The 25,454-nt window shown below is 45.2% G+C and overlaps 1 protein-coding gene across 3 annotated transcripts; it reads left to right on the forward strand.

Annotated features, from left to right (window-relative positions):
- The first annotated feature begins 1,066 nt into the window (after positions 1-1,066).
- LOC121560560 (CLK4-associating serine/arginine rich protein-like) lies at positions 1,067-24,420 on the forward strand. 3 transcript variants are annotated; one of them, XM_041873509.2, is made up of 21 exons: positions 1,067-1,169; positions 10,713-10,852; positions 11,088-11,185; positions 11,427-11,528; positions 11,720-11,799; positions 11,911-11,995; positions 12,114-12,253; positions 12,519-12,615; positions 12,876-12,954; positions 13,075-13,148; positions 13,441-13,482; positions 14,102-14,296; positions 14,875-15,201; positions 15,336-15,524; positions 20,101-20,140; positions 21,857-21,917; positions 22,023-22,081; positions 22,244-22,290; positions 22,390-22,475; positions 22,880-22,904; positions 23,703-24,420. In XM_041873509.2, the coding sequence occupies exons 2-21, from the start codon at positions 10,754-10,756 to the stop codon at positions 23,743-23,745; spliced, it is 1,968 nt and encodes a 655-aa protein (XP_041729443.2). In that variant the 5' UTR covers positions 1,067-1,169; positions 10,713-10,753; the 3' UTR covers positions 23,746-24,420. The 3 variants fall into 3 exon arrangements, with proteins under 3 accessions (XP_041729443.2, XP_045068384.1, XP_045068385.1); XM_045212449.1 differs by having other exon boundaries at positions 14,878-15,201; XM_045212450.1 differs by lacking the exons at positions 22,244-22,290; positions 22,390-22,475; positions 22,880-22,904; positions 23,703-24,420 and having other exon boundaries at positions 20,101-20,144; positions 22,023-22,066.
- Positions 24,421-25,454: the final 1,034 nt, after the last annotated feature.

Raw genomic sequence — 25,454 nt, forward strand, 5'->3', positions numbered from 1 at the left:
ACAAGAACTGTGACTTGCTTTCCTTTCCAGAGCAGGGCGCCGTTGAAAGGAGTGGTAACTGGAGTGGCGTTAAGTGTTGAAGAGGATCAACTGAAGTTGAAGATTCCCGGTGTCTGTGACGTCCTCCGTTTGGTGCGATGCAGACCTGGTGGAGAGCTTGGTGAAACAAAGAAGACACTGTCTGTACTACTGAGTTTTGATATAGAGTCTTTACCAGATAAAGTCAAGTTAGGATGTGTCAGTTATCCCGTGAGAGCTTTTGTCCCGAATCCATTACGGTGTTTTAGGTGTCAAGCTTATGGTCAGGTGGCAGCAGTGTATAGGAGAGATATTCATAGATGTGACAAGTGTGCAGGAGGACATGAGACAAAGGAATGTGTAGTATCGGTGGGAAAGGTTGTGAGTGTTAACTGTAAGGGTACCCATGGTGCTGGAGATCAGAGGTGTCTGGTGAGAGAAAGGCAGGTTGAGGTTGCCAGGATCAGAGTAGTGCAGAAGGTGTTGAATGCTGAGGCAGTGAAGAGAGTAGCAGAGGAAGATGGGTCCAGGGTGAGGGATCCTAGGAGGATCCATGTGAGTAGGCCGAAGCCAATAGAGAGTGATAGGAATAACATGTGCTTCAGTAAGCTTGTTTTTTTGGCGTTCATGGCCATGGGTGTCAATTGTACTGCAGGAATGGAACGTAAATCACAGAGGATAGATGTTGTGATAGCAGCTGCAGAGAAGTGCTTGGGTGTGCGAGATTTTACTGCAGAAGAATTACAATAAGTTTTGAACAATAGTGTACCATCCTCCCAGGCTGCTGGCCTGGAGTAGGATCAGACAGGGCCAAAGTAGTGGAATAGTGGTGTGGTTTAAATGGGTGCAGGGTTAGCTTGTAGGGCAATTTTTTCACAGTGTAAAGAATTCATACTACAGAAAAGTAGGCTGATCCACAGCAAATAGAGTAATTGGCGGCATGCACCAATAACATTTAATAATAATAATTAATAATACCAAAGACAAAGAAAAATAAACTACACGCCATTTTGACAACATCCTGCTAACCCAGAGTGAGCTTCCGGTCTGAAAGGAGGTGTGACCGTGACGGGATGATTTTCGGCTGCCATCGCTCAGCCGAACAATCTGGAGAAACAATTCAAGTGTGTGTTGGAGGTCTACAAAAACAGGTATCCCAATACGTGCCAAATAAATCAACTAAATTAATGATTGCATGTAATGTATTTATACACAATCTTTCGAGTGCATTATTTCCAACCACACATGGAGGCCTCCATTGCTAGTTAGCTAGCTAGCTAACATTAGCTGAATGGCTGGCTAGTTAAAAAAAAGAGCTAAGGTTAGCTAACCGGCTAGGTAGCTCATGTTAGTGGGCCAGCAATCATTGCGCGTAGTAGCTAGCAATTTGTGGCAAATTCAGGAAGCTAAAACGTATTTTCTGCAGACATGGTGTTTTAAGTCTGCAAAATAAATATCGCCTTACTAGTATAACTAGGTAATGTTAGCTAGCGTGCTACACTTGTCCCTTTATGAAAACGGTGTTCACCATGTTGTTTTGGTTGCGCTACAGTGCCTTGTACAATAGGTGTTGACTAACGGTGAAATGCTTACTTACGGGCCCTTCCCAACAATGCAGAGAAAAATAATAACACGAGGAATAAATACACAATGAGTAACGATAACACTTGTCTATGTACACGGGGTACAAGTACCGAGTCGATGTGCAAGGGTACGAGGTAGATATGTACATAAAGGTAGGGGTAAAGTGACTAGGCAACAGAATAGGTGATGAGTAGTAACAGCAGCGTATGTGATGAGTCAGAAGACTTTGCAAAAGGGGGTCAATGCAGATAGTCGTGGTACTTATTTGGTTAATTATTTAGAAGTGTTTTGGTTTGGGGGTAGAAACTTTTCAGTGTCCTGTTGGTTCCAGACTTGGCATCTGTACCGCAGTAGCATAGAGAACTGTCTGACTTGCATGGCTGGAGTCAGTGACCATTTTTAGGGCCTTCCTCTGACACCGCCTGGTATAGAGGTCCTGAATGGTAGGGAGATTGGCCCCAGTGATGTACTGGGCCGTATATACTACCCTCTGTAGCTCCTTGCAGTCAGATCCCAAGCAGTTGCCATACCAAGCGGTGATGAAGGCAGTCAAGATGCTCTCAATTGTGCAGCTGTAAAACTTTTTGAGGATCTAAGGGACCATGCCAAATCTTTTCAGCCTCCTGAGGGGGAAGAGGCATTGTCGTGCATTCTTCACGACTGTTGTTGTGTCGGATCATTCCATGTCATTTCATCAAACCATGACACCCACCATCTCAAATTGTTCTGAAATTGTACCCAAATTGGCCTTTTTAATTTATAGGATTCACATAATATTCAACAAATATAGTACCCAACATCCGATGAAGACCACACTTCTTCCTACCATTGTCCAATAAAATTGTCAAAAGCCACCCACGAACCCCCCCCACACCACAAAACAATTCCACTCCAACAACTAGTATGCAGGATCGGTTCTCTATGTCTGACAAGTAGTATGGAGCTGCGGATTCATCCTTTGTAATGGTCTCTTGTGTTTATTAAATGGATCACAACATTTTCTTTGCAACTTTGGGTAGAAAACCAATAGCTTTTGCTCAAGATGAAAATACATGTGGTCAATTGTGTGGTAAAGCCAGTCCTCCATGAAAGCAATTCAGTTTGTCCTTCTCTTAGCAACCTAATGCTTCAAGAGATATCGTGGGCGCAGATCCGGGTGCCTTGTAAGGATACGACGGCGAACGAGTAAACTGCCTCTCCCATCAATCCTATTAGCCAACGTTCAAGTTTTGGAGAATAAAATGGACGATTTAAGATTACGGTTATCCTACCAACGGGACATTAAAAACTGTAATATCTTATGTTTCACGGAGTCGTGGCTGAACGACGACAATGATATCATTCAGCTAGCAGGCTATACGCTACATCGGCAGGACAGAACGGCAGACTCGGGTAAGACGAGGGGTGGCGGTCTCTGTATATTTGTAAACAACAGCTGGTGCACAAAATCAAATACTAAGGAAGTCTCAAGGTTTTGCTCGCCTGAGGTAGAGTATCTTATGATAAGCTGTAGACCACACTATTTACCAAGAGAGTTTTCATCTATATTTTTCATAGCTGTCTATTTACCACCACAAACCAATGCTGGCATTAAGATTGCACTGAATGAGTTGTACAAGGCCATTAATCAACAGGAAAACGCTCATCCAGATGCAGCGCTCCTAGTAGCAGGGGACTTTAATGCAGGGAAACTTAAATCCGTTCTACCTAATTTCTACCAGCATGTTAAATGTGCAACCAGAGGGGAAAAAAACTCTAGACCACCTTTACTCCACACACAGAGACGCATACAAAGCTCTCCCTCGCCCTCCATTTGGCAAATCTGACCATAACTCTATCCTCCTGATTCCTGCTTATAAGCAAAAACTGAAGCAGGAAGCACCAGTGATTCGGCTAATAAAAAAGTGGTCAGATGACGCAGATGCTAAGCTACAGGACTGTTTTGCTAGCACAGACTGGAACATGTTCCGGGATTCTTCAGACAGCATTGAGGAGTACACCACATCAGTCACTGGCTTCATCAATAAGTGCATCGATGATGTCGTCCCCACAGTGACCGTACGTACATACCCCAACCAGAAGCCATGGATTACAGGAAACATCCGCACTGAGCTAAAGGGTAGAGCTGCCGCTTTCAAGGAACGGGACTCTAACCCGGACGCTTATAAGAAATCCCGCTATGACCTCCGGACGAACCATCAAACAGGCAAAGAGTCAATACAGGTCTAAGATTGAATCATACTACACTGGCTCTGACGCTCGTCGGATGTGGCAGGGCTTGAAAACTATTACAGACTACAAAGGGAAGCACAGCCGCGAGCTGCCCAGTGACACAAGCCTACCAGACGAGCTAAACCACTTCTATGCTCGCCCGAGGCAAGCAACACTGAAGCATGCATGAGAGCACCAGCTGTTCCGGACGACTATGTGATCACGCTCTCCGTAGCCGATGTGAGTAAGACTTTTAAGCAGGTCAACATTCACAAGGCCGCAGGGCCAGACGGATTACCAGGACGTGTACTCCGAGCATGTGCTGACCAACTGGCAAGTGTCTTCACTGACATTTTCAACATGTCCCTGACTGAGTCTGTAATACCAACATGTTTCAAGCAGACCACCATAGTCCCCGTGCCCAAGAACTCTAAGATAACCTGCCTAAATGACTACCGACCCGTGGCACTGACGTCTGTAGCCATGAAGTGCTTTGAAAAACTGGTCATGGCTCACATCAACAGCATAATCCCAGAAACCCTAGACCCACTCCAATTTGCATACCGCCCCAACAGATCCACAGATGATGCAATCTCTATCGCACTCCACACTGCCCTTTCCCACCTGGACAAGAGGAACACCTACGTGAGAATGCTATTCATTGACTACAGCTCAGCATTCAACACCATAGTGCCCTCAAAGCTCATCACTAAGCTAAGGATCCTGGGACTAAACACCTCCCTCTGCAACTGGATCCTGGACTTCCTGACGGGCCGCCCCCAGGTGGTAAGGGTAGGTAACAACACATCTGCCACACTGATCCTCAACACGGGGGCCCCTCAGGGGTGCGTGCTCAGTCCCCTCCTGTACTCTCTGTTCACCCATGACTGCATGGCCAGGCACGACTCAACACCATCATTAAGTTTGCCGATGACACAACAGTGGTAGGCCTGATCACCGACAACGATGAGACAGCCTAGGGAGGGAGGTCAGAGATCTGGCCGTGTGGTGCCAGGACAACAACCTCTCCCTCAACGTGACCAAGACAAAGGAGATGATTGTGGACTACAGGAAAAAAAAAGAGGACTGAGCACGCCCCCATTCTCATCGACGGGGCTGTAGTGGAACAGGTTGAGAGCTTCAAGTTCCTTGGTGTCCACATCACCAACGAACTATCATGGTCCAAACACACCAAGACAGTCGTGAAGAGGGCACGACAAAGCCTATTCCCCCTCAGGAGACTAAAAAGATTTGGCATGGGTCCTCAGATCCTCAAAAAATTCTACAGCTGCACCATCGAGAGCATCCTGACTGGTTGCATCACCGCCTGGTATGGCAACTGCTTGGCCTCTGACCGCAAGGCACTACAGAGGGTAGTGCGTACGGCCCAGTACATCACAGGGGCAAAGCTCCCTGCCATCCAGGACCTCTATACCAGGCGGTGTCAGAGGAAGGCCCTCAAAATTGTCAAAGACTCCAGTCACCCTAGTCATAGACTGTTCTCTCTGCTACCGCACGGCAAGCGGTACCGGAGTGCCAAGTCTAGGTCCAAAAGACTTCTCAACAGCTTCTACCCCCAAGCCATAAGACTCCTGAACAGCTAATCATGGCTACCCGGACTATTTGCACTGCCCCCCACCCCATCCTTTTTACGCTGCTGCTACTCTGTTAAGTATTTATGCATAGTCACTTTAACTCTACCCACATGTACATATTACCTCAACTACCTCAACTAGCCGGTGCCCCCGCACATTGACTATGCAACGGTACCCCCCTGTATATATAGCCTCCCTACTGTCACTTTATTCTATTGTATATATAGCCTCCCTACTGTCACTTTATTTTTACTTCTGCTCTTTTTTTCTCAACACTTTTTTGTTGTTGTTTTATTCTTACTTTTTTGTTTAAAATAAATGCACTGTTGGTTAAGGGCTGTAAGTAAGCATTTCACTGTAATGTCTGCACCTGTTGTATTCGGCGCATGTGACCAATAAAATTTGATTTGATTTGATTTGAACACAACTCTCCTTGAATAGACCAACAAATGGAAGCTCTCTGAAACGTGCTATCTGTATGGTGCAATTTTCATATGAAGACTTTTCCTACAAGCACAGAACTTTAATGAAGAAATGGGCTAGTGACTAAAATGTTGCGACAACCCTAATAAAATAATACAATTATAAACCATTGCATTGCAGTCATGTTTTTCAATAAAATTATTACTAAATGTGATTAGTACCTTTAAACCCAATACCATTACAAAACACTATACAGTGTGTGTTTGGGATTTTACCATTGAAGACCATTAGAGAACATTTTATTTTACCTTTATTTAACTAGGCAAGTCAGTTAAGAACAAATTCTTATTTACAATGACGGCCTACACCGGCCAAACCCGGACGACGCTGCGCCGCCCTATGGGACTCCCAATCACGGCCGGTTGTGATACAGCCTGGAATCGAACCAGGGGGTCTGTAGTGACGCCTCAAGCACTGAGATGCAGTGCCTTAGACCGCTGCGCCACATTGAAACCATTAGAACTGCTGTAGGCTAATGGTTTGCTTGTTCGCCAGGAATGGTCTAACTAATCCATACCTTTTTTAAGGGGAAAAAACACAGGGTCTGTTTCCTGGACACAAATTAAGGCTAAGAGAAGGACAAACTGAATTGCTTTCATGGAGAACTGGCTTGAACTGTGAGAATGACTGCACAATTTATTTTCATCATGAGCAAAAGCTATTGGTTTTCTACCCAAAGTTGTAAAGAAAATGTTGTAATCCATTTAATAAACACGAGACCAGGGCTGGGTTTCCCAAAAGCATTGCAGCACTAAGATCATCTTAATTCCATTGAAACTAAATGGACGAAATACTATCTTAGTGCTACAATGCTTTTGGGAAACCCAGCCCAGCAAAATTGATAAAAGTAGCAGGAACAATGGAATCTAGTGGGCAAAACGTGGTACTTTCACACCAGATTCACAGGGGAATTTGAGGAAGGCCCTCAAAATTGTCAAAGACTCCAGCCACCCTAGTCATAGACTGTTCTCTCTGCTACCGCACGGCAAGCGGTACCGGAGTGCCAAGTCTAGGTCCAAAAGACTTCTCAACAGCTTCTACCCCCAAGCCATAAGACTCCTGAACAGCTAATCATGGCTACCCGGACTATTTGCACTGCCCCCCCACCCCATCCTTTTTACGCTGCTGCTACTCTGTTAAGTATTTATGCATAGTCACTTTAACTCTACCCACATGTACATATTATCTCAACTAGCCGGTGCCCCCGCACATTGACTCTGCAACGGCACCCCCCTGTATATATAGCCTCCCTACTGTCACTTTATTTTACTTCTGCTCTTTTTTTTCTCAACACTTTTTTTGTTGTTGTTTTATTTTTACTTTTTTTGTTTAAAATAAATGCACTGTTGGTTAAGGGCTGTAAGTAAGCATTTCACTGTAATGTCTGCACCTGTTGTATTCGGCGCATGTGACCAATAAAATGTGATTTGATTTGAATACATTACATAGTATGAATAAGCAATACTTCAAGCACCAGCTCCATACTACTTGTCAGACATAGAGAACTGATCCTGTATACTGGTTTTTAGGGTGGGATTGATGCGGGCGGTCTGTGGATGGCTTTTGATAATTTTATTGGATTCCTCATGTCTTACTCATTGTTAGGAAGAATTATAGTCCAAATCGGATGTTTGGTACTATATTTATTGAAGATTATATGAATCCTATAAATTAAAAGGGCCAATTTGAGTGCCATCATTCAGCTTAATCTCTCAGATCAAATTATATTTTAACAAAATAATGTTTCAGGAATGCTAATGTTTCTAACTACAGAAACGATTTCAGAAAGATCTGAGATGGTGGGTGTAAATCCTCAGCCCCTTCGATGTGGATGGGTGCGTGCTCGGCCCTCCGTTTCCTGTAGTACACCATCAGCTCCTTTGTCTTGCTGATGTTGAGGGAGAGGTTGTTGTCCTGTCACCACACTGCCAGGTCACTGACCACCTCCCCTATAGGCTGTCTTATCGTCATCAGTGATCAAACTTAATGATGGTGTTGGAGTCGTGGGTGAACAGGGAGTACAGGAGGGGACTAAGCATTCACCCCTGAGGGGCCCCCGTGTTGAGGGTCAGCGGGGCGGATGTGTTGTTGCCTACCCTGCCAGGTCACTGAATTGAATGTTCATTTCTCTACCATAAGCCGCCTCCAACGTTGTTTTAGAGAATTTGGCAGTACGTCAAACCAGCCTCACAACCGCAGACCAGCCCAGGACCTCCACATCCGGCTGTTTCACCTGCAGGATTGTCTGAGACCAGCCACCCTGACAGCTGATGAAACTGTGGGTTTGCACAACCGAATAATTTCTGCACAAACTGTCAGAAACCGTCTCAGGGAAGCTCATCCGCGTGCTCGTCGTCCTCACCAGGGTCTTGACCTGACTGTAGTTTGGCGTCATAACCGACTTCAGTGGGCAAATGCTCACCTTCGATGGCCACTGGCACGCTGGAGAAGTGTTCTCTTCACGGATGAATCCCGGTTTCAACTGTACCGGGCAGATGACAGACAGCGTGTATGGCATTGTGTGGGCGAGCGGTTTGATGATGTCAGCGTTGTGAACAGAGTGCCCCATGGTGGCGGTGGGGTTATGGTATGGGCAGGCATAAGCTATGGACAATAAACACAATTGCATTTTATCAATGGCAATTTGAATGCACAGAGATACTGTGATGAGATCCTGAGGTCCATTGTCGTGCCATTCATCTACCTCATGTTTCAGCATGATAATGCACGGCCCCATGTCAAAAGCATCAGCTGAAAATGTCCCAGTTCTTCCCTGGCATGCATACTCACCAGAAATGTCACCCGTTGAGCATGTTTGGAATGCTCTGTATCGACAGTACGACAGTGTGTTCCAGTTCCCGTCAATATCCAGCAACTTCGCACAGCCATTGAAAAGGAGTGGGAAAACATTCCACATGCCACAATCAACAGCCTGATCAACTCTATGTGAAGGCGATGTGTCTCGCTGCATGAGACAAATGGTGGTCACACCAGATACTGACTGGTTTTCTGATCCACGCCCCTACTTTTTTTTTTTTAAGGTATCTGTGACCAACAGATGCATATCTGTATTCCCAGTCATGTGAAATCCATAGATTAGGGCCTAATGACTTTATTTAAATGGACTGATTTCCTTATACAGTGAGGGAAAAAAGTATTTGATCCCCTGCTGATTTTGTACGTTTGCCCACTGACAAAGACATGATCAGTCTATAATTTTAATGGTAGGTTTATTTGAACAGTGAGAGACAGAATAAAAACAATAAAATACAGAAAAACGCATGTCAAAAATGTTATCAATTGATTTCCATTTTAATGAGGGAAATAAGTATTTGACCCCTCTGCAAAACATGACTTAGTACTTGGTGGCAAAACCCTTGTTGGCAATCACAGAGGTCAGACGTTTCTTGTAGTTGGCCACCAGGTTTGCACACATCTCAGGAGGGATTTTGCTCCACTCCTCTTTGCAGATCTTCTCCAAGTCATTAAGGTTTCGAGGCTGACGTTTGGCAACTCGAACCTTCAGCTCCCTCCACAGATTTTCTATGGGATTAAGGTCTGGAGACTGGCTAGGCCACTCCAGGACCTTAATGTGCTTCTTCTTGAGCCACTCCTTTGTTGCCTTGGCCGTGTGTTTTGGGTCATTGTCATGCTGGAATACCCATCCATGACCCATTTTCAATGCCCTGGCTGAGGGAAGGAGGTTCTCACCCAAAATTTGACGGTATATGGCCCCGTCCATCGTCCCTTTGATGCGGTGAAGTTGTCCTGTCCCCTTAGCAGAAAAACACCCCCAAAGCATAATGTTTCCACCTCCATGTTTGATGGTGGGGATGGTGTTCTTGGGGTCATAGGCAGCATTCCTCCTCCTCCAAACACGGCGAGTTGAGTTGATGCCAAAGAGCTCGATTTTGGTCTCATCTGACCACAACACTTTCATCCAGTTCTCCTCTGAATCATTCAGATGTTCATTGCCAAACTTCAGACGGGCCTGTATATGTGCTTTATTGAGCAGGGGGACCTTGCGGGCGCTGCAGGATTTCAGTCCTTCACTGCGTAGTGTGTTACCAATTGTTTTCTTGGTGACTATGGTCCCAGCTGCCTTGAGATCAATGACAAGATCCTCCCATGTAGTTTGGGGCTGATTCCTCACCGTTCTCATGATCATTGCAACTCCACGAGATGAGATCTTGCATGGAGCCCCAGGCCGAGGGAGATTTACAGTTATTTTGTGTTTCTTCCGTTTGCGAATAATCGCACCTACTGTTGTCACCTTCACACCAAGCTGCTTGGTGATGGTCTTGTAGCCCATTCCAGCCTTGTGTAGGTCTACAATCTTGTCCCTGACATCCTTGGAGAGCTCTTTAGTCTTGGCCATGGTGGAGAGTTTGGAATCTAATTGATTGATCGCTTCTGTGGACAGGTGTCTTTTATACAGGTAACAAGCTGAGATTAGGAGCACTCCCTTTAAGAGTGTGCTCCTAATTTCACTCGTTACCTGTATAAAAGACACCTGGGAGCCAGAAATCTTTCTGATTGAGAGGGGGTCAAATACTTATTTCCCTCATTAAAACATTTTTGACATGCGTTTTTCTGGATTTTTTTGTTGTTATTCTGTCTCTCACTGTTCAAATAAACCTACCATTAAAATTATAGACTGATAATTTCTTTGTCAGTGGGCAAACGTACAAAATCAGCAGGGGATCAAATACTTTTTTCCCTCACTGTATGAACTGTAACTCAGTAAACTCATTGTTGCATGTTGGGTTTATATTTTTGTTCTGTGTAATATGGTATTGGTTCTGTCCTGTCTCCTCACAGCCACCGTGCCCCGCCGCGGCCCCACCCCAAGCGGAGCTGTCATGTGGCAGGAGGCCCGCAAACATGAGCGCAAGCTGCGCGGCATGATGGTGGACTACAAACGCCGCGGCGAGCGCCGGCGAGAGTACTACGAGAAGATCGTAAGTCACCCAGCGCAGTGTTTGTTTTGCTTTTCTTGTGCATAGCCCATTACACTAATCATCAACACCTGCACAAGTTCATATAATCTGGTATTTTAGTGCTGGGCTGGTACTAAAGCCTTCACACCCTGTAGCTCTCCAAGACCAGGGTTGGTGATTGCTGAATGAGGATTCACCTGCTCTCCTCTCCTGTCCTATTCCTGTTCTCCCTTTCACCCTTTCCTGTCCTCTACAGAAAAAGGACCCGGCTCAGTTCCTTCAGGTTCATGGCCGGGCCTATAAGATCCATCTGGACTCAGCCATAGCGCTCGCCGCAGAAAGCCCCATCAACATGTGAGGAGAGAAACACACAACATGCATACAACACACACAAGACATGCATGCACGTACATACACACGTACATACGTGCCGCCATGTCTTACTCTTACATGCACAAACATGATATAACACAAAAAAAATATTTCTGCACACACTTACACCACCTAAGAATACTAATCAAGATGTTATAGTCCCGTGTAGCTCAGTTGGTAGAGCACGACTAAAATGTAAATGTTATGTTCTCTGTTGCTGCAGGATGCCCTGGCAGGGAGATGCCAACAACATGATTGACAGGTTTGACGTGAGGGCACACCTGGACTTCATACCCACCTACACCCCTCCACTCCTCAACACAGCGTAAGTGTGACTGAGGTCTCTCCTTATTACGCCACTCTAGTAAGGTGTCCTCGCTGAAATATATTATTATAATCATACACACACAGGTTGATTTGTGTTTGTTTGATGAAATGTGATATGAATGGTCAAATGTGTTACGTGGGACCACCGTTTTTCGTCCAACATATTGAAGTGTTCCGTTTCGGTTGCAGCACCCCAGAACAGGAGTCGGAGGAGAGGAAGTGCAACTATGAGCGTTACAGAGGCCTAGTGCAGAACGACTTTGCCAGCAGTGAGTATCCGCCGGTGTTGGTATTGCCATGTCTCTTGTGCCTCCCTCCCAGTGGGTATATTGTTTTTCTCAGTGCTCTGTGTTCTCTAACCTCCTGCTGTCCCTCTGCAGTCTCTGAGGAGCAGTGTTTGTACCAGATCCAAATGGATGAGCTCTATGGTGGCCTGCAGAGACCAAATGAGGATGAGAAGAAAAAGTTAGTCCTATCCCATCTTTTCACAATCTCCACATTCTCTATTTATGGCTTATGTAAGTATCCACTAATTTACAGATTGTTTAGATTGATTATGAATAAGCCCCTCCCTTTTGTTTAGGCTTGCTAAGGAGAAGGCCACCATTGGCTACACGTACGAGGACAGCACTGTTACGGAGCCTGGGGAGGAAGAAGAGAAAGGGGAGGAGGATGACTCTGAGAACAGCGAATCAGAGGAGGACGAGGGCATCCCAGACATTGGTGAGTCCCCATACCTTCTCACCCACACAAGTATGAGTTGTTGGGTTGAATGGACATGGGGCTTGTTTGACATTGCAGCCTACTGCCGACTGACTGATCTACAAATGACCTTGCATAAAAAATAAAATATTATTTGTAGATCAGTCACAATTTACCCATAATGCGTCATGTTGACCGCAATGTTGAACAAGCCCAGTAAATGGTCATGTATGTAGAATGTGTGTATGCATTATTTTCTGATACCACTTTGTCGTGTGTGTTTCAGATGTGGAGGTGGACGTTGACGAGCTCAACGCGGAGCAGGAGTTGGATCTGAACAAGATGGCCACCCCATATGGAATGGCAGAGGGAGATTTTGTCAGGTCAGTCTGCCTGCTCCCATTATAGGCTATGTGTTTCGCTAAATTGTATGTGTTGAGATTACATTATCGCTGGAGGCAATGGAAAAAAGTAACATTTTGCTCTTGGTCTTACATTGCTTCATGTTGCATTTTATGTTTTTTTGCATTTTATGTTTCTAGTAAATGACCAGTTGCTTTCATAGCGTATTTTTAACAAAGGTAAAACAGTAAAATGTTTTCTGTTGTGCACACTGTGTGTTAACTGGCTGACTGTTTGACAGGATGCTGAGGAAAGACAAGGATGAGGTGGAGGCCATTAAACACGCCAAGGCTCTGGAGGCAGAAAAGGCCATGTACTCGGTAAGAAAGAATCGGTGTGTGTGTCCGGTGTGTTGCTGTCATGTCAATGATTGTTGGTAGGCCTATGCTTTCCCCTGATGATGTCCCTGACTCTGTGTGTGTGTGTGTGTGGACCCTCAGGGTCGTCGCTCTCGCAGACAGAGGAGGGAGTTCAGAGAGAAGAGACTGAAGGGCAGACAGATCAGCCCACCCAGGTAAAGAGTAGTTTATACCAGGGTTGGGGTCAATTCCATTCCATTTCAATTCCAGTCAATTCAGGAAGTACACAGAAATTCCAATTCGGTTCAATGCTTTTCAATTAGGAACATTAATAATTTGAATTTGGTTTGCTTTCTGAATTTACTGGAATGAAATGGAATTGACCCCAAACCTGATTTTATACCGTATGGGGTAACTCACCTCATCCACTACCAATGTGTAGCACACACATGGTATGAGACACACTTTCACACCTCTTTAAACCCTTTCTCTGTTTATGATCTCCAGTTATGCCAGGAGAGACAGCCCAACCTACGATCCCTACAAACGGTGAGTGGGAGACCAACCGTTTAACTTTCTGTCAAAGTTTTTCACTTTAAAAGTCCATCTAATATATTTTGACAAGGAAAGTAATGGCACAGCCATGCTTTTGATCAGTGCTAACAACTCATGATGAACTGCTTGCTCGTGAGGTTTGAGGTAACCTTTTAATCAGTAGAGATAACACTGATGATTCTCCCCTCCGGCAGCGGGGCAGGTAGCTTAGCGGTTAGAGCTAGGTTGAATCCCTGAGCCGACAAGGTAGAAATCTGCCCTTGTGCAAGGCACATGATGCGAAATGCATCATACTGTGACACTTTCTGTATTTTGAAAGTTCTGTATCTTGAAAACTTTATTGCTGGCATGGAAAACATTTTCAGACTGTATCAACAGTGGACTAATTAAACAAATACCAAATGTTTTTGAGTGGAATTTTCCTTTTACCCCTAATGGCTGATCCCTGGCCTTGACCCCACTCTCCGAGGGTGTCTCAGGGGGAGTGGGATATGCAGAAAACACATTTCCATTTCAAACCACACACTTGTACAGATTACACGCTTGTACATGTGTGAAACAGGACAAATATAAGCACCCCTATTTGATTTGACCTCCTTTCTCTCACCCTCAGGCCCCAGTCGGAGTCCAGTTCGGAGTCGCGGTCCCGCTCCCGTTCCCCAGGCCCAGAGAAGATCACCTTCATCACCAGCTTCGGAGGCAGTGACGAGGAGGCTGCCGCGGCAACCCAAGCTCCACCCCCTGTCCACTCTGGCCACACCCCCGCCAACTCGCTGCACCACCCCGCAGGTCATAGCAGGGGCTCCCGGTCGGTAGCTTTCCCCTTCCGCTTTCCATTGGTTGTTTACTCCTGTCAGTCATGTTGCTGTTCATTGACTACAGCTGTAGAGATTTGGGCTATAGAGATTTGGTAGGTGAAGTGGAGCTCAGATTTAGGTTAGTTTGTTTGACCTGAATAGCTTACAATCCTAGTAGTGTGACATTTTAGAGATGCGTGTTAGTTTGTGCATCCCAAACAGCAAATTCTGCATGTTTATTCTGTGTTATGGTAAATCAATGAGATCACATAGATCTTAACATTAAAAGCTGCCCTAGACACCTTTTAGTACCACTCTTAAAGGCACCATGAGGTAAGGGAAAGGTATATGGCATGAACGCCATGTGTCTATGTTCAATATGGTTCACAAAGTAGCAGAAATGCTTAAGTCCTGAGCTCTACCTGTGTGTGGTTACATGATAATATTACAAAATACAGTAGCATTACTAGCAGCCCAACGAGAAATGAAGTAGATCAAACCAGAAATATAAACTGAGTCAAAGCAGACAGTAGGATTAGAGCAGCCCGTGGGTCGTTGCTAATACATCTGTGTGTGTCTCTCTGTTCAGCAGACGCCGCTCTTCCTCCAGCCCTTCCTCCTCTTCCTCCCACTCTTCCACTCATCGCTCCTCCTCTCGTTCCTCCTCTCACTCACGCCGCGACCGACGCCGCGGAGGAGGGAGGGACGGACGACATTCCCGCTCCCGGTCGAGGCGGCGCTCCGACTCGAGGTCCCGGGGTAGAGGAGCCAACGGAGGAGGAAGAGGGGGGTCACGGAGGAGATACGATCGGACACAGTCCCGCTCCAATGACCGAGACGGGGACAGGGACAGGGAGCGAGAACGGGACAGAGACAGGGACGTGGGACGTCGCTTCACAGCACGCAGACGCACACGGTAAGGCAGCCCAGACAGCCATAAGACTTTTCTAACCTCAGTAAATTATGAAAGCAATGTCTTCTTTTTGTATCTTATCACTAAAATAAACGTTTCGATGTTGTGCTGATCATATCCCTCTGCTCTCCTTCCAGGTCCCGCTCTAACTCTCGGCAGGGGGACCGTGCCAGGCCGGGGGGGGGTAGGCGGACTTCAGGAGGCCATCGGAGGGGGGTCAGCAGCAGCCCTAGCCCCTCCCAGTCCCCCCAGCCCAGCTGCACCCCCTCCCCCTCACACAGAGGAGGCCCGCCCTCTGCCACTGCTCTCTGTGACAAGCTGAGAAAGTGAGCCCACTGACACCTGCACGCTCACAGACACGCACGCATAAACACACTAGAGGTCTTTCACAGTTTCAAGAAGTTGGACCTGTTCCGAAATAGACCTGGGGCTTTCCCACCCGGACCCGATATGCAGAAATACAATTTCAAATATAAAGACCCGTTCCGAACAGACCCGAGAACAACTAAACCCGTTCCATATAGACCTGCTCGGATCCAGACCCGGTCCGAACCGAGTGAGGGAAGCAGCAGAAAAGTAAATTTTTAAGCTACTTTATAAACCGGAGCTGATAAAGGAAGAGCGGGAGAGAGGGGTAGCTCTCTAGAAGGGGCCGTGCTGTGTGTGTACTCTGAGCGAGTGACACAGGGAGGAGGGATAGAGAGATGAGTCAGCAAACAACCAAACCGAGGGAGGGAGGGACGGGAGACTGCAACGAACCAAGCCAACTCGCGTTATAGTAGATACATGTAGCTGCCATAGCTAGGTTATTCATCATTCAATATGATTACAAATCAACAGTGGCGATTTTAGCATGCAAATCTTGGTGTGGCACAGAATTTTTGGGGGGGATGCATGCCATCAAAGCCACTACACAACACTAAACAATACATGAATTGCACTATAACGGTGACAAACGGTGCCCACAAACTGTTAGGGCCTACATAAAGCTGTCCCAACAGCAGTCCCAACACCTTACCACTGCTACACCTGGCTATCAGCAAATTATTGTCTGGCAGGGAATCAGTTCATTCAGCCTCATTTACTGCCTTTAAAAAACAAACATAGCTGATATGGCTGACTTGCTTAAACAAATGTGACTTGTACTGACAATTGAGATGTACAAACTATGGCAAAAGGGGACTATAACTATTTGTTCAGCACTTTTGAAATGTACAGCAAAGGAATTCAGAACATGGGCCGTTCTTACAGTATTCTCCCTGTACACCAAGTTAGAACAGTAGGCGAAATTAAGAGGGGTAAATAGACCATATTATTAGGGTGAGGCACATTGAACGCCGTTTGGGTCTTTGCGTGTCAAAAAGGATACACGTCAAATAACACAATTCTATTATAGAATTTGCACGTGCAAGCCAAGCGCCACCACTACTATCAGTAGCACTGTCAAAGATGTACAAAAAAAGTCTGCAAACAAGCACATACTGGCCACGGACAATGTGTTTACAATACCGCGTTGGTGAAAATAGACCAAATTATTAGGGTGAGGCACATGGGCTACTAACAGCTTACTACACAACATATACTTAGTATTATTTACTTAGCTACAGTATACATATCTCCCTGGCATATTACATCATTTATGCAGCAGCATACAATACATTTTTGGACTCACCTTGTTGTGCTGTGCTCACTTAAACAGGAAGGTGGCATGGCAGTCCTTTGTGGGCAAATTTTGTCATCAAACTTTGTCATCAAAGTCTGGCATTCTCTGGATTTATGGTGGGACCAAATATAGGACCAAACACACATCACAACATGAGAGACAACACAACACTACATAAAGAGAGACCTAAGACAACAACATAGCATGGCAGCAACACACGACAACACAGCAAGGTAGCAACCCAACATGAAACAACATGGTAGCAACACAACATGGCAGCAGCACAACATGGTTGCAGCACAAGACATGGTACAAACATTATTGGGCACAGACAACAGCACAAAGGGCCAATGAGCACCGATACGTTTTATCTATAATTTCTCTTCATTATTTATCTTCATATGACAAGGATTAAAAAGGATTTGCCAGTAGATTGTCGACTTGATTCATGAGGATGACTGCTAGCTAAGATTTTGAAAGTAATATGTTGACATGATCAGTCCAATCAAAGCTACTGTACATAACGTGATTTGACATCATTTTATCTGTGGCCAATGACCTTGCGCCTTCTTGGAAGAGCACTTCTAATGTAACTCTATGGCAGGACCCAAAGGGATTACATTTTGGATGTCTACCCTTACTAAGGACTTAGACTTGGCAGTGACGTGGTGTCCCCATGAGTGACAGAACACTGAGCCAATCACGGCGCAATGCTCCTATTTTCTGCTGGCTTGCCCCACCACCACAGAAAGCACTGAGCTAGGCTAAAACACCTGCATTTTGGAGCTGTCTTACTCAAGAAAACAAAAAAAGAGACCATGATTGTATGCAGCTTTATTAACTCAGTGATATTTATATTTTTGACATTGTTTGATATGTGACACGTATTAATGCCAAAATAACATGCAAAACAGGCAATCCCCCCCAAAACTATGAAATAACACATATGGAATCATGTAGTAACCAAAAAACTGTTAAACAAATCCAAATATATTTTATATTTGAGATTCTTCAAATAGCCACCCTTTGCCTTGATGACAGCTTTGCACACTCTTGGCATTCTCTCAACCAGCTTCATGAGGAATGCTTTTCCAACAGTCTTGAAGGAGTTCCCACATATGCTGAGCACTTGTTGGCTGCTTTTCCTTCGGTCCGACTCATCCCAAACCATCTCAATTTGGTTAAGGTCGGGGGATTGTGGAGGCCAGGTCATCTGATGCAGCACTCCATCACTCTCCTTCTTGGTAAAATAGCCCTTACACCGCCTGGAGGTGTGTTGGGTCATTGTCCTGTTGAAAAACAAATGATTGTCCCACTAAGCCCAAACCAGATGGGATGGTGTTTCGCTGCAGAATGTTGTCGTAGCCATGCTGGTTAAGTGTGCCTTGAATTCTAAATAAATCAGACAGTGTCACCAGCAAAGCACCCCCACACCATAACACCTCCTCCATGCTTTACGGTGGGAAATACACATGCAGAGGTCATTAGTTCACCCACACCGTGTCTCACAAAGACACGGCAGTTGGAACCAAAAATCTCAAATTTGGACTCCAGACCAAACAACACATTTCCACCGGTCTAATGTCCATTGCTTGTGTTTCGTGGCCCAGGCAGGTCTCTTCTTATTATTGGTGTCCTTTAGTAGTGGTTTCTTTGCAGAAATTCGACCATGAAGGCCTGATTAACACAGTCTCCTCTGAGCAGTTGATGTTGAGATGTGTCTGTTACTTGAACTCTGTGAAGCATTTATTTGGGCTGCAATTTCTGAGGCTGGTAACTCTAATGAACTTATCCTCTGCAATAGAGGTAACTCTGGGTCTTACTTTCCTGTGGCGGTCCTCATGAGAGCCAGTTTCATCATAGCGCTTGATGGTTTTTGCGACTGCACTTGAATAAACTTTCAAAGGTCTTGAAATGTTCCGTATTGACTGACCTTCATGTCTTAAAGTAATGATGGACTGTCGTTTCTCTTTGCTTATTTGAGCTGTTCTTGGCTCAAACGCATTATGAAGGAAAGAAATGCATTCCAGGTGACTACCTCATGAAGCTGGTTGAGAGAATGCCAAGAGTGTGCAAAGCTGTCAAGGCAAAGGGTGGCTATTTGAAGAATCTGAAATATAAAATATATTTTGATTTGTTTAACACTTTTTTGGTTACTACATGATTCCATATGTGTTATTTCATAGTTGTGACTTCTTCACTATTATTCGACAATGTAGAAAATATTTAAAATAAAGAAAAACCCTTGAATGAGTAGGTGTTCTAAATGTTTTGACCGGTAGTTTGTGTATATTATTTTATTTGTTTTTTTATTTTATTTATTTTGCTAAAAATGTGGGGCTCAAAAAAGGTGGGGCAAATCAAATGTTATTTGTCACATGCTTTGTAAACAACAGGTGTTGACTAAGAGTGAAATGCTTACTTTACGTCATACCTGTCTTGACTGCATTAAACTGGGAGAAACTAGTTAAGCTAGCTAGCTTTCTAGGCTAATTGAGGCTGCATGCGCTTTCTCGTCCTACACAGTTCCAAATAACAACTCCATTCAGATTATTAGATAGCAGCCTACCTGTTGGCTCTTGGTCGTTGTCGCCTATCCTTCTCCTTTAACTTTTAATTCCATCGTTTTAATTCCATCTTCCATTGATTAGATATCTCCTCACTTTTGCCACACTCTGAGGCTCTATGACTGTAGCCTATTGCCGCTTTGATGACTTACGATTGGCCAACGACAAGCTACACGTACCACTCTCGTGAAAAGCAAGGGCAGCAGCATAAATGATCCAATTTCTCTCCCTACTGCAGCAGTCGTGTTTGGATCTGTACGGGTCCTTCCAGACAAGCCAGTTAAAATTACACATACCCGAGACCCGTGAAAATCAGATCCCACCCAGACCCGTGATATTTAGAATTCTGGATCTGGATCCGAACCCGCTCGGGTCCCGGATTGGGTCTCTGGTAATCGGGTACAGGTAGATCCGTGTAGACCTCTAAAACACACACATTAACACGGACTCACAAATATGTACATACACACACAGCCTTCACCCTCACATGCAGTTTAAAACAAACAGCAGCAATGGGTAGCTAATATTTGCCCTAGTCTGTCCTACAGTAGGAGCTCTCTGATGAGAAATTGTGACCTTTTCAGCCCTACTTTTCTCCCTCCCTCTCTCTCTCTTTTTCTCCTTTTCTCCCTCCCTCTCTCTCTCTCCCTCTCTCTCTTTCTCTCCCTCCAGGCCTGATACTCCGGGTGGTAAAGAGACGGGAGCTGCCAAAGTCAGTAAGAATTTGATCTAGCTGGGTTTGTTGCTAAAGTCTACGCCTCCCTCACCCCTGACAGGCTGAGCTGATTGTCCATCAGGCCGGGGATCCCGCCCCCTGAATGCCACTGTGCACACAGATAATGGAAATCATATGAAATGTCTTTTGACTGCCTCTCTCTGTGGAGCTCCCTTTTTAACTGGTGACCTTACCTCCCCCAGAATGCAGTGTAGAGTTAAACCCTTCTCTACTCTGTTTAGAGTGTGGTTACAGGGTTAGCCTGCTTCCAAAGGGCAGAACCTACATTGCAGTGTTGTGTGACAGATACTTTTTCTGACTCATCTTTCCCCTCCTTATCCCTGAATGGACTGGTGTTCCCAGCACCCTTTCTGTCACTTATGTATCTGTCTGTTTTATGGATGGTGCAGTATTCTGCGGCACCTACCGAGCTATGCAGAGTGGTGCGGCAGACCGGAGAGAGAGAGAGAGTGTGTGTGTTAGCAGAGGTGTGAGTGTCCCTCAATCTCAATGCTGAGACATTTCACTCTACAGATAGACAACCCATTGTAAAGCTAGTGCCCTAAGACTGAGGGGAAAGCACTGATATGTAATTGTCAGAGGCTCTTAAATGGCTTCCTTGCCTTGTCTCCTCTCTTCCCTCACCACTGATCTGAAAGGACTGGGTAAGTGAAAGCAAAGTAGTAAAGGAAGCCATATATATAGAGAGAGAGTAGTCTAGAGTCTGGGTGCGTTCCAATGGTCTTAAGTGGCTTCCTCTCCTCGTCCCCATTCTTTCATCTCCACTGACAGTAAAGAACTAGATATGTAAAGGCAAAGTACTGGTAGGCATACTCTATATTATTTTACAGATCAGCTAAAGTGAAGGAGACTCAGGAGAGGAGGCCATTTCAGGCTGTTAATTACACACCTGCTATGAGGTCGGAGCTCTCGGATGCATGCAGCTGGTGTGGACAGCAGAGCAGTGAGGGGGGCCTGGGCTTGTCTGAGCAGGCAGGAGAAATACACCGCCACACCTCTCCACCTAGGACTAACACTGTTACCTGCTGCTTTCCCCTTAGAGACACGCCACTAGACGTTCATAGCAACCGCTCCAGTACAGGGGATTCACAGGGAAAGGGATGTATCAGAGTTGCTGAATAGAAAGAGAGCGCTAGAGGGAGGGTAAATTAACACTGTAGGCATTTTGGCCTGTAGTATGTGCTTGTCTATCCACGAGCTGAATTCCTACCTGGCCAGGGAGTGTCAGCAGGAATGTACAGAGGCGGGGAGGGCCGCTAGCGCTACTTGTGACCAAAATTGACTGTGTTCTTTCCCTGTTCAACTCTCTTACCCTCTTACCCTTAGCTGTCCTCGCAACATTCACATGTATGTACATGGAAATACATAAGAGATATATACTTAGAGTCCAGTTCCATGTAATGTGATCCTGTCCTGCTACTGTGTACAACAGCTGCAGGCAGCGGGCACAGAGTTCGCCTCTCCTCGCCGCACGTAGCTGTCTCTACCAGTCCAGCAGAGAACAGGACAGGACAGGACAAACAGCTCACATGATTTACGACTGTATACCCACACCTGACTAACCGTGGCCTTACCAGCTGCTATATGGGGCAATGCTGGTCCTATAGGCGCCCCTGTCCCCATAGTTCCACACACACACCCTGCGCTCCTGCCCTGCGAGTGTGTGTGCTGATGCGTGGTTGTCTCTTACAGCCCAAGATGACCCCGCAGGAGAAGCTGAAGATACGTATGCAGAAGGCCCTCAACAGGCAGTGTGAGTAGACTGACTGGACTCTGTTTGGTCAGTCTCAGTTACAACTCATTTATGCTGTGTTTGTATGTACATATTCATCCTTCCTCTGCTCTTTCGCTCCCTCAGCCAAGGCGGATAAGAAAGCAGCCCAGGCGAAAGTCACTCAGCAGGAAAATAAGCGAGCGGTGCGTGTGTGGAATCGTGTTTGTGAACTGCTAGCCAGCTCCCCATTATAGCATAATGTGTGAAGTTTCCTCTAGAAACAGACAGTGTCCCCCCCTAAGACAGTCCTTTGATCTATGTTGTCATCTGCCATTGGCCCTCATGGCTGTGTGTTTACTTTGCAGGAGCGCGAGGGAGAGCTCAGAGCCATGGCACGCAAGATCCGCATGAAGTAAGACTGTGTGACCGTGTGTGTCATGTAACAGTGTGTGTGTGACGCTGCGTTGTGGCGCTGTATGACTGTGGTTAAACGGTGGTGTGTGTGTTCCAGGGAGCGTGAGCGTCGGGAGAAAGAGAGGGACGAGTGGGAGAGACAGTACGGACGACAAAGCCACTCGCCCTCCCCATCTAAATATGGTGAGTTCAGTGAGTCTCCCCTTACTGTTATATCATTGTTAAATCCATGACGGGAAGTGTTCAATTGCACACTTTGGGAAAAGGGTGTAGAATTGGGATGTAGCCCATAAGCGTGTGACAGTGGCTCAGTACTAGTTGTCAATCAAATTTGATTTGTCACATGCGGCGAATACAACAGGTGTAGACTTTACTGTGAAATGCTTACTTACGAGCACTTTCCCAGCAATTTAGAGTTAAAAGGTAAGAAAATTAGCAAATAAATAGGGAGGTTGTTTTGGGGGGGGGGGTCACTGTGTGACACAGTGGCTCAGTACTAGTTATGACAGTGTTGTTGTTATTGAACTTTCTGGCAGGCTGTTGTGTTGGTCTTTCATCAGAGTATCTGTCCTCTGTCTGTCCCTCAGGTCGCGACCACAGCTCATCCAGAAGGTATGTGAGCAACCACAAGAATGTCCACTGTTGAGGAAGGATGTTGACTCTCACTCACACACATTATCTCAGTAGCGCATCATACTCTCCCTCTGCATTCTGTCACAACTCTTTCTCACACTGTAATGGGGAAATGGAAGATCACTGTAGTTCATATTCAGTTTAGAGTGATTAACACAATGTTTAGCATGTGTATATATTTTCCCTTGATTTCCAGTGTTCTATTTATGACACACATGACATACACTCTCTTTGTTCCTTTCTCGCTCTCCCTCTCACACACTTCTATTCAAATGTGTTCTCTCTCCCTCACACTTGCATTCAAACTCTTTGTCCCAATCAAAAACATGAATACTCTCACAGAGGGCTGTCAGTGCTGATGTTAGGCCCCCTCGTCCTTAGTCCTCCCTAGGGATTGTGGGGCCTGCAGTGTGCCTGCCAGGCCGGCTGTGGTAATGGGAGTGGGGACACGCTGAACCCTGAGTCTCAGTACATCAGAAACAGATGAGGCTTAACACTGTCAGTCTCAATACTCTACAGCAGTGCTGCACTTAGACCATGTGTGCTCGACAGACCAATGGTAGATGGTAGTTTAGTCAAATATGATACAAGCTAGCAAGTACCAGCAAATACTGGAGGGCAACTGTTTACACCAGGAAGTATCCAAATGTTGTAAAGAAAGTTATGTCTTGTGTAATAATATGGCATGTCATGTTGGGGGTAGTGAATATACTGTGGGGTCCAAACGTAGCACTGTGTTACCTGAGACTCACTCACACTCTTTTCTCGGGTTTCCAGGAGGTCCCGTTCCCGGTCGAGGAGTCCATATTACCGATACTAAACATACCGTTTGGACCCACCAACTCCCACACCCTCCTCACCCCCTCCTCTGCCTACTCTTCCAGTGAAGAGATGAGAGAAAAGGAGAGAAGTGAGGGACAATGTCCTGAATGGAAGAGGAGTGGGAGAGCGAGACTGAATGAGAGTGAGGTAGAGATAGATTGGGAGATGGAGAGAGGAAAATGGAAGAACTGAATTGGAGGCCGGAGATTGAGATGAGTGACAGATTTGGAAGTTGTTATTGCTGACAGCTTGTCACATCTGGCCACATTTTAGTATATCAGTAATTCTGTATACATATTCTCTCCTTTATGATGGTCTTAAGTTGCTCTTTCCCCGTCCCCTCAATCTCTCTCTCTGAGAAGGGTGTGTTGGCATCACTGTCTATCACATGAATAGGATGTCAAAGAATCAGATTTAAATTTAACCTTCATCTGTGTACATAATTTTCTTTCATAATAAATGAGTGAACATTAATGAAATCCTGAGGGGGTGTATAGCCCTATGTGTGAATATGAAAAATAATTGATCGCTAATGATTTTGGTCTTTTTGTATACCATGCCCCCAACCACTCACCCTGTGAATTGAGACTTAATCTGTTACTCAGAAGAGTACAATCAAGTATTTTGTTTTAGTCCAAATATGATCAGAATTCAAATAAAATGCACAAAAGTATCTGATGTACGTCTATTGGTTTGGTGTGTCTTTACTTGAACGTTATAATCTCTCATACATGCATTATAAATGTGCACAAGGCATAACTGCAACATTTCACTATTGAGGCTTTGTTGAGACAAGAAACAAAGTGTCTTATCCATCACTTGATTAAAGTTGTTTGGGCTTGGTTATATTAAAGTCAGGGACCAAACCAGTAGTTTGGTTATTGTAGCTAAGATTCATTACTGTTTAGCATTTACAATTATACAGTATAATGCATTTTTCGAAATGAGTGTGCTTTAGCCTACTGGTAAGATCAACTCACTAAGTGATGAGTGTGAATGCTGACTTCTTATGTCGCCATTTATAGTCTACTACCCTACTTCTAAGTGAAGTTCTCTTTAAAAGTGCCATTTGAAGCAATACTGTTAGCCATCAGGTGGCGCCAAACATCTTGTTTGTCAAATAACCTACCTTTACCACATTTTGTCAGCATGTGTTACATTGTCAAACGTGCTGGTTACATTGTTGCAGCTAGCCATTTACAATGTTTAACACAACTTGTTAGCTGTATTGTCTCCTAATCTGTCTGAATCATTTTCCAAACAAGATAGGCTAGCGCCTTAGTTTGTCTTTGTAAAAGTTTAAGGTCAGGTATATGAGTTTTCCCCGCCACTGTATTTTATGTGCCTTCTGGTGAGTAACAAAAGGAGAACAGTTTACTTTGGTTTCGAAATCAGCCGGACAGCAAAACACCTGTCTTCAGCGGCCTTGTTAAAGCCACTTCCGCCTCACCCACATCCTTAGCATGCAGCTTTAACCAGTAGGCTGCATTTAGGCTAGGGGTGTAAGGAGGAAGTGGCTGTGCAGCTGTAAGTCCTATTGTTGCTTCCCATCATCCCATGTATTCTGCAAAGTGCATTTTTATATCATTGCATAAAATAGTTCCTGAAAGAAATACGCCACTAATATTGATTACTTATAGAAGCCACACCAGTCTAGACTATGATGACACCATTGCAGGAGGACTGTGCGTGTATTATTATTATGTT

Source organism: Coregonus clupeaformis, chromosome 5, assembly GCF_020615455.1.
Source record: "Coregonus clupeaformis isolate EN_2021a chromosome 5, ASM2061545v1, whole genome shotgun sequence".
Taxonomy (NCBI): domain Eukaryota; kingdom Metazoa; phylum Chordata; class Actinopteri; order Salmoniformes; family Salmonidae; genus Coregonus; species Coregonus clupeaformis.

What these genes read in the sequence shown, in the direction of transcription:
- LOC121560560 (XM_041873509.2), top strand. Translation starts at nt 10,754, where the DNA reads ATGTGGCAGGAGGCCCGCAAACATGAGCGCAAGCTGCGCGGCATGATG. An exon ending in GAGAGTACTACGAGAAGATC is followed by an intron (nt 10,853 to 11,087) that starts GTAAGTCACCCA and finishes TGTCCTCTACAG; the next exon opens with AAAAAGGACCCGGCTCAGTT. An exon ending in GCACGCAAGATCCGCATGAA is followed by an intron (nt 22,291 to 22,389) that starts GTAAGACTGTGT and finishes TGTGTGTTCCAG; the next exon opens with GGAGCGTGAGCGTCGGGAGA.